This window comes from Larimichthys crocea, chromosome XVII (genome assembly GCF_000972845.2).
Source record: "Larimichthys crocea isolate SSNF chromosome XVII, L_crocea_2.0, whole genome shotgun sequence".
Lineage (NCBI taxonomy): Eukaryota > Metazoa > Chordata > Actinopteri > Sciaenidae > Larimichthys > Larimichthys crocea.
Window position 1 is genome coordinate 2,463,980 of NC_040027.1, and position 16,602 is coordinate 2,480,581.

Here is a 16,602-nt window from a genome sequence, read left to right on the forward strand (position 1 = left end):
GTTAAAAAGAGGGATGAAAGGCGAAGAAGCTGATGCGAAGAACAACCAGGACGATGGCTCTAACGCACTGGGATCGATGTTTATGGGGTGCTCAAGTTCAAACACTAATATGTGTGTTTGGCAGCAGATGAAAAAGATATAACTCAGTACCCAAAAGCACCATTTTCACATCTCAAAACAGTCACAGAAAGGTGATTGGGAACACTCTGCTGTCTGAATCTAAAGGTGTACTTTGAAAACACTGACGACAGCAGACCCAAAGACAAACTAAAAGTCAGTAACACACGTGAGACTTAACACCCGACGAAAAAAAAACAAACAAACCCAAGTTCATTATCGTCTGTAGGCACACCTCTGATACCAGGGGAGGGGATTACCCATAATCCTTTGCCCTGCTGATACCAGGGGAGGGGATTACCCATAATCCTTTGCCCTGCTGCTTTTGCCTTGAGGCACTATCCTCTGGTGGCATAAATCCTCCAATTCCAAAAAAAAAAAAAAAAAAAAAAAAAAAAACTCACCCTCCTTTACTCTTTCACTCCAAAATCACCTCCAAACATGCAGACACCCCCATCATTTTTCTGTCTCCTTTCCCCTTGGCTATATTTAGCTTTGCCTGCCTACATACAGTATGTCAAGGGGTGAAAAAGAGAGGCCAGGTGTGAGAAAGGATGACTTTCCCCTGTTTTTTTTTTTTAAATCTGTCAACTCAAGATGTAAAGGGAACTATGAAGAAAAATAACATTGTTGCCTACTACTATCTATCCTTGCAAACTTGAACAAATCTGCCTTTAGTACTGCGCACTGAGAAATGCTGATTTCATATTTACAACAGCAAACACATACAAATAAATAAAAAAGTCATAATATGAGGAATTAAAAAGAATGCATGCCAACTTTTTCCCCTTGTTCTGTGGCCAGACAGCCGTCTATTTACAATGTGCACTGAGACAGCCAAATGAGGTTAGTGTGAACAAAATCATCAAGCAGCATTTGACACACCACTACAGCTAACAAGAGGCAGAGAGAAGAGAGGAGTGGAGCAGAGACTACAAATAAACTAGCACTAATGGAAGTAGTAGTAGCTAGTAGTGGTAGTAATGTTACTCCAATGGAGAAAGTAGGAATTTGAAGTACAGTACATGTACATGTCATCCCTGCTCCTTAAAAGGGGAGGCAAAGTGAGGACTCCTTCTCTTTCTCGTCTGCGTTGTACTGGCCTCATTGTAGTGGTGTAGAGGCTGTGTAGGGGATGGGTAAGGGGGGACAGGACGCATCCCCCCCTCAGGGATAGCCATCATCCTCCAGACTGAGTGCCACGCGCTGCAAACAGCAGATAAAAAGACTGTTACCACAGTGGGCTGGTGAAGGGGAGAGAGAGAGAGAGAGACAGAAAGAGAGAGAGAGAGAGAGAGGTGAGATGGGAAACAGAGAAAGCAGCATGATGGACAGAGAACAAAGGAAGAACTCAGGAGGAAAAAGAGAGATTTAAGTCTAGACAGCACCCAGAAAAGAAAGGTTCATATATAATCCATTCTCCTACTCCTTCCATCTTCACTTCTCCCTGACCTTCCTCTTCTCCTCTTTCCAATTCCCCCCTCTTTCGCCCCCTTGTTCATTCCCTTCTTCTCTGGCTGCTCCTATGTGAGGAATGCAGTATGCCTGCCTAGGGCTGCAAATGTCTGGCCCACATAATGCCAGCCCGGTTTCTCTGGCTGTCTGAGTTGCCACGTTGCCACGAAAGGAAAGGAAAGGAGAGGAAGAAAACAAGTAAATAAATTAAAAGACAATAAAAGAGATTTGAACATATTCAGAATAGAACTGTGAGACAAGAGAGAGAGGGAGAGAGTACAGTTGCCTCTGTGCAGCCCTTCACTGAGGGTGGTTAATTCGACCTTGAATCTTAATATGACTCAGTCGTGCACCTGTTTCGTGTGTGTGTGAGTGTGTGTTCCCAGCCTGTCATCATGCCAGTGATACCCAGAATTCCTTGCCTCCTTTTTCTCTGGAGCAACACAAAGAAAGCTGTGTTACCATGCCAACCGATCAAAGCGCTAGACTCCAACCCCCACCCCATAATCCTTTTTGGCTGCCCTACCCTGCTTGCTTTACGTGAAGCAACAAATATATTTAAAGTCCGTGTAAAGGCAATTCCATGTTTTCTTTCAAAACACAATAAATATGTTGGAAAATAGTTGCTGAAAACGTGTGAAAAGACTTTGAACGATGTATTACTGAAATGTGGAGTTAAAGGTTCACACAGTTTTTCACCAGTTTTCAGTGCAGGATTTTGGGGGCGGCCCTAAAACGAGGATGTGTGACATCACGCGGTGATCATTAACATAAAGCTAGCATAGCCCCGCCCCCTACCGCAACGGTATAGAAGCCTTAACGGTATAGGTTGTGGTTCTGGTGTCTCAAACATATAGGGCTGACCAATACCAATAATACTGCTAGCTGTAGCATCCATATTGTGCTTGTTACAGTCCCAAAACAAGATTGCGTGATGTCACGCAGTGAACATTAACATAAAATTTGCATATTGTGCTCTGCTCCGCTGAGTGGGCATGGCTTCAGCACATTCAGTGGACACACCCCGACAGTCCTGGAGCTGAGAATACTGCTCATTTTTACCTGATTTTGACACCTAATTTCATAAACTTGTTATTTTTGATGATTCAAATTTGTCCGGGTGGTTAGTAACACTTTCTTCTTTAGTCTGACAAACTCAGAACACAGATTTATTTTAGCTTTACACGGACGTAAATAAATGTCAGGAGTGTCCTGATGACAAACTCTTTATACGATTGAAATGCATTTGGGTGCAAATCATAGCTGACATTGTTTCCAGAGTTTATAGAAAATGCAGGTTTTTTATCCAACAAGTGTCTCTCAAAAATGCATCTGCATCAAGGCAAAGTCAACAGGGTCTGCAACTCCTGAAAAGGATGGATGTTCGTTCATGTTTTGAGGAGGAATTGTATTTTGGGCTGTCCTTGGTTCTGATTTGTGCTTCCTCTTTTATTCTTCATTCTTCTTTTTTTACACTAAAATATGAAATTCACATTAATGGCAATGGCCTGATGTCACTCTCCAGTGTCAAATGTCAATGGTCTGCTGTCCTTTCAATCAGGTGATTTTAAAGCAGTATAAAGCTTCTCAATGGTGTCTAAAATCATTTTTGTTCTACTTATAAACAGACGTGACTGCAGGGCTCGCCTCATCATGCATCTTCATACATACTGCATCAAGAGCAGTAATTATTTAAGCCTCAATGTCTCTCTAATGTCTGGATGACCCTTTGCTATCATTTTTAACAGCAAACATAAAGAAACATCCACAATAGTCCTCTCTGAAGGATGCTACCTTGTGGAACACATTTTCTAGTATTTCTGGTAGTTTCCTATTATTGTCTAGTGACTGTGTTGAAAAATGTTAAACTTTTGCATCAGCTGCTTCTGTAAACAAACATGATATGTGTCTGTGTAAGGAGAAACATGTCTCCTAGTAACAGGACAAACACTTCGACAACCAAAAAACACAATATACAAATAGATGGGATGGCAGGTTGGCAACAAGAGTAATGTTGATAAAACAAATGTACTGTATGACTATGGACATGAAATAAATGTGAACGTGATGCGCTGGTGAAGGGCTTATGTCTGTGTATGGTTGGTGTTTTTAGTGATTACTGCAAAAATGATGTGTGAGAACGTGGGCGTGTGCAAGCCTGTTCTTTCTTTCCAGGCCAACATGAACAAGAAACAGGGATTTTCCAAACCCCTTACGCATACTCCCATATCCCAAATATTCAAAACTCCTTCCTTTCCTCTGTGGCTTCTTTCATTTGCCACTGGAGAGCATCGGTGCCCCTGAGTACCAGTGAGAGTTGCTGTCTGTGACACCGGCCCCTAGGGGAAGCGCTATGAATGGCTGACTGTGGCTGCCACTCACTGCTGGGTACACGTGACCGATGGACTCGCTGTGTCGGCCGATGTGGATTTCGTCGTCGTCATCCTCCGTGGTTTTGCGGTAAACGGGGTTGTCGAAGTTCATGCTCTTGGTGTTCTTGCGCCGCCAGTTGCGCCAAACCAGGTATCCGCCGGTGCAGAGTAATCCGATGACCACTGTGGCAAGGATAGGGACTGCATGTGTTTAACACACACACAACAACAACACACGGCGGGAGCGTTAACACAGCCCAGGGGACACAGAGCGGCGCTTTAAGCACTCACACACACAACCACACTTCACACACTTAAAATCATGTATTGAGAGCTCATTATTTTCTGTCTTTTTCAAAATCATATAAACGAATGCACTGGTTTGTAGGGGATAAAATCACGGTGATCGACTCTCACACATTGCTAACAAAAAACCTGAGAAACCTTCAAAATTTGTGTTTGTGTTTGTTGTTTAACTCATCTACAAAGATTACAAAATTCTATTTTGGACTATAAAAATACTATTTATCAAACTTTTGTTGAAATCATTTTGTTTGTATTTACCTTGGGGGAAACAGTGGTTCCCTTCACTCTAAAAGAATTTGCTCAACTGCGGCATCTTCTTGCAGAGGAAAGCATCAAATTTTTGAATGTGTGATGGCATAAAATCCTGGTGAAAATGACTTTAAACCCAGATTTCCTACAGCGTTTTAGTCTGAAGGCTGGCCATCTTGCCAGAAACAAATACTAATATTTAAAACATACCAAATGTCATGGCTATTATTTAGTGACTCATCTAACAAACTGAACTGATGAGGATTGTATATTTATCTGCCATTTTATTCGTTTTGGGTGAAAAACTGAAAACAATGAGCCTTCATACCGTTTATATACGCGGTCTATTACATTCCTCTGCAGTCTCAGTCTAAACTATGATCAAAAACACACAAACATGAATGCACAATTTGCAACAATCAGTGTATGCATGCAGCACCCCACACTATCACATCATTTCCACACACACTCAAACACAAATACATGGACACACAAAGATTAAATGACAGAGACCGTTTGATTAAAACTTGTGACATTCAGGTTCTGAAGCCAGTGATTACGGCTTTAAAAAAAAAAAAAAAAACTCAGCAAGGTTGACTTAACTGTCATCACTGATTTAGAATTTTTCACTGGCCTGGGCAAAAAATCAAACACTATCTGCAAACTGCCTGACTCGGGTGTTTTTGGATGGGGTTGTGAGAGGAGAATGGACAGATGAAGAAGAAGAGTAAAGGAGAGAGAAGGGGATTGGAGGATTTGAGATAAGCGCCGTCTTTCTCCACTCATTACCATATCAGCATGACTGCCTAGCTGCCCTTTAGGACCTGTGTGTGCATAGTGCATGAGTCTATGTGTGTGTGTGTGTGTGTGTGTGTGTGTGTGTGTGTGTGTGTAGAGAGAGCAGCAGTAGAGGTGTGTCAATGAGGACAGATAAAACATGGATGCCCACGTCCATAGATGTGTCCCTTTGGCATGCCTTATGGAAGCCTCATCTAATTGCTCTTTTGTTGGATAGGCACTTGAGATCCCTGTGTGACTGGGTTGGAAACCCCAGATCCTCCTTTGTTCTTCTCTAAATGCTCATTGGTTTTTAAAAAAACAAAAACCCATCAGCTTCTGTCTCATTTAGAAAAAAATTCTTTCCAATTAGAGAGTGGCATGACAGCCTGACTTCGGCTAAATACTGATAATCATTGCTGGGCTGTTTTCCCTCGTGGAGCCGTGGGTGGGCGTGGTGCATTAATGGATGTGAGCGGAGAACTGGGGTGCTAGAAATCCAGCCCTTGTGGACCTCCAACAATAATTAATGTTTTAAGCTGCCAAAAAATGCAGAATGGGGGGATTTATGGCAGGAATGAATAGCAGAAGGACAGAATCTGGGACGAAGTGGAAAGGGTTAACATTCTCGGGGGTTGTTTTAATGAGGTGATATCTCAATCGTGAAGAATGAAAAGAGAAAGGAATTGCTTTATGATGCTTTAGAGCTCACATAATTTATTCAAGTATTCAATATTAGGGATGAAAGAGATCTCAATTAGCCACATATGCTGCGACTATAAGGTCATTTGCACATTCAGCTGATTTCTCAGCTAGGTTATACATGAAAGTATTCAATATTTCCATAAAATCTGATTCTCATTTTAATCAAAGCTAATAGAATAGATTAATTTAACTGGCTGGTTTGACTGCAAGAACTTGCATTATCTTTGTGTGCCTACCTTATATTAGTTCGATAGAAGTATGAGTAGACCTAATAGCGTTTCTCAGACCCTGCAGGGACAATGTGTTATTTGACCTGGGAAATTATGTTTTTGGCTTGAAGCGGTGGAAATTTTGACCTGGGAAATAACATTTTATCTCATTAAGCCCCTTTTCAGTCCTTTGATATTTTCTCCTATTCAAAAAACGATTGCGGCAACTGTATAACCCGCTCTCAGTCCACTGGGTCAGAGAAATAGGTCAGAGCACTGGATTGATTTCAGTGTGAGCAATACTGTATGATCAGAATGGGAACATGAGCTTAATGTTAAAACAGCTGGTCAAATGTGATGACAAAACATGAACTGAATTTCCCATTTGCTCAAATCTCATTAATAATGACATAATGTGCACATTGCAAAGGCCTGGCCATCGCTGACTGATGAGCTTACTGGCCCATAATGGCTTTTTATAGCCGTAGGCCAGAAGTCTATTGTTGGATAATACCACAGCTCAGTACATTTTCCCAATTACTAAACTATTATTTTGTGCTCAAGCATCACTGCTGAGGTTGACATCAGACCTGGATGTTGAAAAGACACAAATTGTTACAGATCTAAAATATACTAATTTGAATGAGTCAGGTGAGAGCACAAACACCCTATAAACCCCAGTCTCTCACACAAGCATGTACACACACATAAAGCCAGACACATCAAATATCAGATCCACACGCAACATGCAGGACTTGAGCGAACAAGCAGAGAAGGCAAAGCGAGGAGGGAGAAGCAGGCGGGCAGAAAGCAAAGGCAACACAGCGAGTAAGTCAAGTTCACTCACCGATAGGAATGACTATCCCCAGAACAGCAACTGTGATGTTGTTACCTATGAGGTAGTGATCACTTGCAGCTTTCATAAACAGAAAGAGAAAAAAAATAAGCAAAAAAGTTCTGTTCCCAAACACCCTCCCGATGGCATAGCTAGAAAGAAACAAGTTTGATGCATTATGCTGAAAACAAATGATTTGCATAATATCCAGGCACAAAATACATCTGATTTCACTTTGGAATGCAAGCTGTGTAAATGAAATGCATATGAAAGGAGGATGCCACATAAATGCTTTTTTAGTACAAGAGGAGACAAATGTAATTCCAGAGAGGACTGCCTCAGAATCTGTAATAATACGATTCAAAAAGAAGAAGCAATACACCTCTCAGTGCAGGCTTGAAACACAGTGGATACTTCAGGTGACCTTGAGAGTGAACTTAAACACAAGTCATTCTTGTTCTACTGCATGTCCTCATGTCACAATGCAATACAGCACACATTTATCGTAGACATGTTTGTATCCGTACTCCCCTTCAACTCTCACCCCAACAGGTCGGTGTGGAGCTCAACATTAATCCTGCTCCCAACTGTCCTATTAGCAGCAGGCTAGCTATTAGCCAAAGTGTGATCAGATGGCTATAATGAAGTCTAGTGAGGAAGATTAACAGAAGGGATCATGGTGCAGACCCTGCATACTGATTAGATCATTCTAGAAAGAGACTCTGTGTGGCTACAAGCATGAAAAAGGCACATATGGGAGGTGACGGATGGGACATTCAATTAAGACATATTTTCATAAATGCAATAATATAGGATAAACTACTTTTTGATCAATACACACACACACACACACACACACACACAAAGACACTGTAATGTAAAGAGACAGAATGGGCGATACGAATGAGCAGTGAAGCGTCTGAGTCCTGATTCAGCAGAAGTGAATTTGCCTTTTCTTAAAGTATGAGTGATGTCCAATGAGTCCTAAGACTCTAAAAGGCGGATTAATAGAATCTTATTACAGCAGCAGCTATGAATGAAGCAGTCCTAGAAAGTGGAGCCAAAGAGAGAGTGAGTAAAAAAGAAAAAAAAAAAAGAAAAAAAGGACTCCGTTTCATTAAGACTATTATTGCAGGAGGGATTTGAAGTTCAAAAAGAATGGGCTGTTGTCTGCCTCCATGAAAATCCCTATTTATGTCACTATATTCCCACCATCATAATTAATTTCCATTAAAATGATTCTCTTATGACACTTTCCATATAGAGCAGGTCTAGACTGTACTCTTCAGACTTAACATAAACAAGCACCTGATGATGGTGAAAATCAATTTTAAAGCAGTTCTTATAGTTAGGATGGTCACAATTAAAGAACATGTTTACATTTCTGTTTTCAGTCTGTCTGAAAACAATTCTCACATGCACATACATACACTTGCTGTAATCATTCCTCCTGTTTACAGGGGTTTATCTGAGTTTATCTGGAGCTAATGTGACGCTATGGCAATCCGAGGTAATCAAAATACTGGGGTATGTTCCAGATGAGGTTTAAAATGCATTTTAAGCACAGAATGAGGACTGTGGTATGCAACTTCCATGGCTGTGAAGTGTATGCAGACGTGTCAAAAACTGCAGTTCCTCAAACAGCCAGTTGAAGCTGGCTACAGAATGAGTCAGTGTCCACAAGGCCCCATATTAAAATGTCCAACTTCATAGCAGAAATAAACATGTTTACATCCTGGTACAAAACACAGTTTTGGTTTCTATTGTCAATTTCCCTGTTCATGACAACTGCACTGAGTTTGAATTTCCAAATAACTCAACTTTTCAAATTATATTAAGGATAAAAGTTATGGATAATTAACACTGTGGCCGCTTTGATTGACAAGTGGGTGCTGTTACAGGTGGCTTGTCTAAGCACCCAGGTGTCATTCAGCCCGCCTCAGGTCCACTTATGATCCCCATCCTGCCCATTTTTAGATTAGCTGGGAGGTGGAAGAGACAGCTCTTCAAAATAAACAGGACGAAGGATTAAAACAAGCAAAACCTGTGGGCACCTGACTATTGTTTTAAGACAGGAATTGTGAAAAATGTAAGACAGCATTTTCTAGTCCAGTGTTGTGTGATGAGAAATTACTGGCATCACAAGTAAAGATTCAAATTTATCAGAGCATGGATGCAAATGAGCTTTGTGTACCAGCTGTGGTTTATCTTTTATTCCTGAAACTCCTGGTTCTTCCTTGCTCCACCATGCCAGCCACAATGCAGCACACACCTAACAGCTGATGCTGGCAAACTTGACAGTGTGCGCTGAATTGAAAATTATAACACATGGCCCGTGGGTTTGAAGACGCGTCTTGTTCATGCCCCATTTTCTCATCCGTGTCTGCTCCACCTCTCATCTGGAGCACTTGTGTTGTGGTAAGAAGGCTGACAACTTCAGAGACTAGAGGAAACATGTTCTTGCTTCTTAGTAACTCTGAAAAGCCCAGGCCCCCAAAGTGATGAGACTAGCTGTAGCAGCCATCCTCTTTAATTCCCAGAAAATCACTTTCTCTCCTGCCTTTTTTCCCATTTTTTCTTCTCCTTGTAAATGCTGTTTTCCCTCCCAACAGTGTGTCATTTTACTCCCACCTTCCCTGTTCAAGTGCTGGACTGTCATGTTCCTTTCTGTGCTCAATTCTTTCTTTTCCCTCTATAGCCTCTTTATTGTCTGTCAGTGTACCTTTTTCATTTAACAGTCCTTAGTTTTAATCCTCACTGTTTTTCCCTCATTCACTTCCCTGTCTTCCTTATGTCTCCTTCCTTTTCCTACATCTCTCACACCACTTTTCTCCCGGTTTCTAAATATAATGAGAAATGTCTCTGATGTAAATCCAATATTGTTAAAATCAGAGTTCAAATGCAGTTTTTTTTTTACTTCTTCTGCCTCATCTTTTATCATCTGCTCTGCAGTAAGTCACTGAGGCACTACAAATGAGATGACAAGAATCAGTCGATAAGTTGACATTGTTTTACTTTTGTTTTACTCCCCTGCTTTGGCCTGAAAAGTGTGATACAATGGCACTGGAGCTAGTCGAACATACGAAAAGAAATGCAGGCATTCACATTTCTAGATAATTTCTTTCAATAAAAGAAGTCTAAATGTCATTCTTAGTCAGTGCTTAAAAAGAAACGTCAAAGCGAGGATTTTTATTATTGTTGTTATCCTTCTACTGTTATAAGGAACAAATGATTCAAGGACAAATTGGCAGTTTGACAGTTACAACTATCTCATATTAAAGGCTTTACTGTATGTACCAAAGGCCTTAATAAAAAGCTGAAAACACTGATTTCTACAAGGAAATCACACAGCAGCATGTGGTGTGCAGCATAGTGGTTTATCAATTTTGCTTTGCGGTGCGATCAAGGATTCTTCATCGCATCCAAATACAATTTAAGTCTTAGCGTGGCTTTGTAAAACCATTGTTACAGCTGTTATGTTCTGCTGTCATTGTTTGTCTGGGCAACAAACTGTAAATTGCTATTTTTCTGGTGAGCCAGTGACGCTTGATTGGTGCGAGGACGAAGAATGCTGCCAAATTTAGAGAGCGAGAGTAAAAGAGATGAGGAGAGGGAAAGACAAAGAGTGTGAGAGAGGCTGTCAGAAAGTGGGGATGAGTGATGAGAGGTGGCAGGTGAGAATGGAGGGGACTGTCGTTTGTTAGCTCTGACAGCTCTGTTACACGCTGCTCGTGAGGGACTGACAACAAGCAGGCTGAGATACACTCGCGCATGTGTGTGCAGGAGAGAAAAGCATAGAGGGAAAGAGGACAGTAGGTAGACAGATGGTCAGACAAAAAGATGGAGAGGAAGAGAAGCCAGAGAGAGGAGGGAAACTGATGTAAGTGATTTTCAGCTCCCTGCTGTTTCAATGACAGGTGGTAGTGGTTGAGATGGAAGTGGACCATTGCAGTCCCAGAAGAACACACACACACACACACACACACTCCACACAAACCTACATTCCTCTGCACAAACCCCGCTCACCATGATGCTTACCTCTGTGGGAGAGGTTACCATTGCTCTCTCTCTGAATGCTGTTGGGGGGCACTGGGCCCAGTAAAGGTGTGTGTGTGGAAGTGGACATCTGACTTGTGCTGCTGAAACTGGTCGTCTCTGTACTCGTGGCAGCGGGGTTCCGAGGCTGCTCCGTAGAGGTGCTCCTGGGAGGAGTGGGTGTTGTTTTCAGGCGTCTGGTTGTCGGTCTCTGTGTTGTAGCAGCAGAGGTGGTAGTGGTACTTTTGGTCGTGGTGGGAGGGGGTGTCATGGTGGTGGTAACGGTTGTGCTAGTTGTTGTAGTGCTTGTTGTCGTGGTTGTGGTGGGAGTTGTGGTGGTGGTGATGGTTGGAGCAGCTGTTGTGGTTGTTCTGGGTCGAACTGCACAAGAAAGACAGCAGAATAAAGATCAGCACTTGGGATTTGAATTGAAGATGTAGCTGGCAAGTATGTTAACAACAAAAGTCATGGTATAAACAATAAACAGCAAATTAAATTAAAAGACAGGTTTTAAATAGATCAGGGTGATGAGGTTAAAATAATTAGGATATATTCTAATATCAGTACATCACAATATGGCAAATGTATGCAAAATCATATATTCTGTAAGGTGATTAAAAACAACAACATGGTATCGTGATTCTGTTAAAAATCCAAAAAAAGATAATAGAAAATGATTGCCCCATTGTTTTTAATACTGAATATTAATAGGACAGACGGTAAGCTGTGTAATTTCTCTGAACTGAGTCAGACTGATGCACGCATGTCAGTGTCAGTTGGTCATTAACCTGGATTGTGCTAATTTCAATCTAAAACAGCGAAATAGCTTTGTTTAGTCCACTGGGCTCTGTGGCTATATGTAGGATAGCCTTGATATTGATAGTTTAGTCAAAAAGAGGAGTCGAGGTTCGGAACCACCTGCACATCATTAGAACCATTTCTAAAAAATGTGCATATCCACTTTCACTCAAAATCCACATAAATCCATTTGAAATATGATATTTTCCCTAATGACTATGTGAACATAGATTTTCATTTCTGGTGCTAAATGTGTCTCATTTTAGTGATATTTTGTGAGCCAGTTTCTGAGAAGATTTTTTTTTATCCTCCTGAAAAATTGATTTCTGGTGGTTTTTCATCAGACAACACAGCATATAAGACTCTAGCTCAAGGTAACTGACTTTTTGCTTTGATTACAACTCTATTTATCTATATTGCAAATAACACATACGACTATGTCACAGTTGGCATACCTTTCTGTTTGTATAATCAGACAACCAAATGAAAAAGAAACAGAATAAAATGAAAAATCAACTTTTTATGGTTGCTGCAAAAAAATGGATTTGTTTCAAAATTGATAGAGACATAAACCAGAGAGCAAGAGAAACATAATGTAAGGGGGCATTTTATCAAACCTTAATAAATGCTCAGCAGAAATACTTGTACTATACTGGGAACTTCAAACTTGGGAGTGCAAATGTCTCTTGCTCCCTTTCTGTGCATGCCTGATGGCCACGTTCCCTCTCCCATCCTTTCTCAGAGGGATTCTCGGAACGGTAGCCTACATTCATCATCATCGCTCTTTCCCGCTTTTCCCTGTGTCAGCTCCTTTCTCCTTCACTTGCGCAAACATGAGGTGCAAAAGCGAGTGGGTTCATTAAGGATAACAACTTAACAAATGTGAAATGTGGTAACTGTAAAGGCTGGGGACTGACTGAGCGGTGAAGTAAGGTCAGTGAAATAATGGAGGTGTGCTGGGAACACAGTTAAGCTGGGAGAATCCCTGGCCCACTTCCTAAAATAGTCTTACTGTAAGCACAGGAATCATATTCTCTAAAGGAATTGGTTTATAAATCAAACAGAATAAATAGAATTAGATTTGAATATGTTGCTTTGTTGAAGGCTGATTCTGGTGAATAGTGGATTTGGATAACAGCTGCAAGAATCAATAGGCTATTTTCTTATGATTTGAGACAAAATGAATAAATGTGGATGTGAATATCAAAGCTTTATTGTGTATAGGAGCCTATAAATTCCCCAACAATATTCAAAGAATTTAGTGAATCTCCTTAAATATTACATTTTGGGCTCAAGGTATGGAAAGCTACAACTCTAGCACTGAAACCTTCTAAGAAATTAGCTGGTCTTGGTCTACCTGCGTTGAGAGAAGAACCTAAATCAAGATTTAAGCTATCATATGTGACCGAAGAATAACCTATTAGTATTTCCTTCAGCCTATAATGGCATGGGAAATATAAGTTAGATAGCACCAATGTAATGAATTGTTTAAAGTAGAACATTTATTTAAAGATAGGCAAAAATACTTGATTATGAGGTAAACTCCTTTTAGCAGCGTTGAGAGAGTGAAACCAGTTAAATATCCTTATGTCCTTGCACTCCATCACGTCACTGTGATCACAGCACTGTCGACTCCTAGGACATTCTTCAGCACAATCCCTTTAATTATGTCTTTCTCCTGGACTCTGTGATTTATTGATTCATTGAGTGTGACCGACTTACCTATAGCACAGCGCCTCATGTCTGGTCCTAGCTCCATGCCATCAGGGCAGGCACAGGTATACTTGGGAGAGTGGTCTGTGATCTGTGGAGCCTTCAGGCAGAGGTATTCACAGCCACCGTTAGGCAGACTGCCCATGTTACAGGTATCAGGGGCTTGAGGGGAGGAAAGAGAAACAAAGAAAAAGAGGATTAAAAAGAGTTTGGGCAAATATGAATTTCTACATTTGCCCTTACATATAAATGACATAATGAAATTATAATTTTGCTTCACAAACTTAAACATTTATCAACATTTGGTGCTTTCTCCAAACGTAACTTGAAATTCCATGTTAGTGCCAGGTTAATGAGCACAGAAGATCTCTCATGACTCTTTTCACACAGAGGAGGCCTAGACCGTGCTCTAATATTACATGTAGATGTACTGCATGTACTTTAGACCAGAATATTTCAGAGGAAAGAGCTATTAAGAATAAGAATCTAGTTTTTGGTCTTGGTCAAAGTAAATTTGAACTGAATTCTAAATGATGCTAAGAAAATCTGAGCCCCCGTAAGTCCAAGCATGTAAGAGATTTTACAAAACATCTTGGCATATGTAAATAATTGCCCAATAATTGTGTTTCTTCATTTCCTTACTGGATATTAAATTCTCTAAATTGATCATTTTCAAAAGTTTCAAAAATGTGCAAATACTTTCTAATCAACTTAGAAACACTGAGTCAGAGCACAGGATCAAAGAAGACATTATCTAATCAGCCAAAAATACTTGTGCTACTTACTAAGTCCAACTTTTACAATGTTATTTAGGGACTATATTTTTTCCAGTCCAGTAAAGAGAGCCTTTCTTTTTTTAATCTCTGCACTCGAATGAAAAATGTACGAGCACTTTCCTAACCCAAGACTCCGACTCATGGAAAAAATATTGCTATTCTTGTCATGTGGAGGAGCACCAGAATTAGGTCAGGTCACGGTCGATTCTGCCTCCTGACTTGTGTGTAGTTTTACAGAGCAGCACATCTGAGGAATCATCATCCGTCATGGGAAGCAGCAATATTACTACACACAGTGAGATTTTAATAGGCTGGGAATACATTAGTGCTTGGTGTACAGTATCTCACCATAACAACTATGTAACAAGAACATCTGTCTACATGAACTATCTTCTATACCTGCTCTGTATATGAAGAAGAAATAAAGCTCTTTGGCTAAAAAAACAAACAAAAAAAAAACTTTATAATACCATGACACATTATGACAACACGTTTAAATTCTATTCAGGGGGGAAAAAGGGCAGAGAGGTGGAAGAGGAGAGTAGAGAGGAAAGAAGTCAAAGAACAGAAAGGGAGAGAAAAGGACGCAAGAGGAAAAGGCATTAAATAAGATGAGGCAGAATGATATAGAGCATAGAGGAAAAGGAAGTAGACAGGAGAAAGACTGAGATTCAATTTTACAAAATGATCTTCTGAATCTGCAATAGCTCCAGTGGTCCCTTCTCCTTTTCTGTACTGCCTCCCTAAGGTGTAGAAGAGAAACTAAAGCATGGAACTTTGGCTTCAAAGAAAAGCAGGATGATCAAAATAATAAAGAGACAAATAATAATAATAAAGCCAAAATAAAGGGAAGGCAGGAGGAAAGGTGGAAAGGCTCCTTTTTAAGGAAGTATGTATAAAAATAAAGACACATTGAATTGGTGGGGGTTATATTTGAAGGTGTGGATGTGCACTGTGCAAACCAATCACTAAACAAGAGAACAGTGACAGAAAGGTTAGAAGGTGTTGACCAATCGCTTCACTCAAGGTCACATTTTTATAGCATTGTACTACTTGTATCTCAACAAGGCAGTTCATTCAGTATGTCTTCATTTAGCCTAGTTAGGTTATTTTATGTCTTGCTTTTGTTGGCATTTTGGGAAAAAAACATTCTGTGATATCACTTATTATGATTTATTAATGAGAGAATGCAATTAGCTCCCTACTGGCACTCAGACAAGACAGCTTTGAGCTCTGAGCGAGGGTAGAAAACAAAGCATGAAAACACAAGACACAGAATCACACAGACAAAATTGCTTATACAGTACACACTCTCAAATACACACATACAGGCACACAAGAATGCACACACACACAGGTGTTTGTTCTCACATCTGGGAAAGCATCCATCCAGGGAAAAATACTACATCACAACCCATCATTTGACATGCACTGCACACACATTTGGTTATTTGATTTTAGTTCCAGACACTGTTAGTAAATGGTCTATGCAGGGATTATTCAAGGCTTTCTTGCCTTGGGTCTGGTTTTAGGGTCTGATAGTAGTAGCCATTCTACCCGATTTATAATACGAGCCCGTCACCTGTGGCTCTTCATCTAATCAGTTCACCGTGGCTGCTGATGTCTTACCCTTGGGCTGCCTCTGTTCATGAAACACCACCAGGTCCAGGGGGTTGTTGAGGTGTTCTGCCACTTTTGCCACATCGTGTCCCGTCAGTCTGTTGGCACTGTATATTGCTTCATCCTCCAAGTCTGTCCAATATATGCGGTCCTAAATAGAAAAAGAGAGACAGTTAGAAAAAATACAAACCTTTCACCCTATTTAATTCATAAACATAAGAATAAGTTAACACCTTATAGAGCAGCATACAGACAGACTGGCATAAACCCTAGGTCTTACACTTATTTTCATCTTGGCAAAACATTATCCATTTTAAACGTGTTTCTATTTGAGCTGACATGGATATTTCGGGGCTATTTTCTAACCAAATAGTTCAGCGGTAATAAAGATGACACAGAGAAAGTGATTTTGTTATCAGCACACTTGGGGTTGTTAAAACAGAAACATCTTCTGTCGCAATCTAACATTTTAGACATTACGTTTCCTGTTTTATCAAGTTGCTTGGCATTGGTGCAGCCAAACACAATATTGTTTTTGACAGAATGAATGAACATTTGTTTCCCTTTGTCGTGAATTTGTTGTAATTAAGACTAAAATATGCTGCAATCTCCCAAGAGAACATTTAAGATCCTCT

General features: G+C 40.4%; 1 protein-coding gene across 5 annotated transcripts in view; it reads right to left on the reverse strand.

Annotated features, from left to right (window-relative positions):
* Positions 1-685: 685 nt before the first annotated feature.
* lrp8 (low density lipoprotein receptor-related protein 8, apolipoprotein e receptor) overlaps positions 686-16,602 on the reverse strand; it is a 161,669-nt gene continuing 145,752 nt past the window's right edge. Inside the window, exons 14-19 of one of the 5 annotated variants that reach the window (XM_019265268.2) lie at positions 15,977-16,118; positions 13,581-13,733; positions 11,064-11,441; positions 7,038-7,106; positions 3,955-4,127; positions 686-1,323 (exon numbers count right to left, since the gene is read on the reverse strand). In XM_019265268.2, the coding sequence (XP_019120813.2) occupies positions 1,285-1,323; positions 3,955-4,127; positions 7,038-7,106; positions 11,064-11,441; positions 13,581-13,733; positions 15,977-16,118 (954 nt within the window). In that variant the 3' untranslated portion in view covers positions 686-1,284. Of the gene's footprint in view, positions 4,146-7,037; positions 7,107-11,063; positions 11,442-13,580; positions 13,734-15,976; positions 16,119-16,602 lie in introns of all 5 variants that reach the window. The other 4 variants (XM_019265267.2, XM_027290045.1, XM_019265266.2 and 1 more) reach the window with 4 other exon arrangements.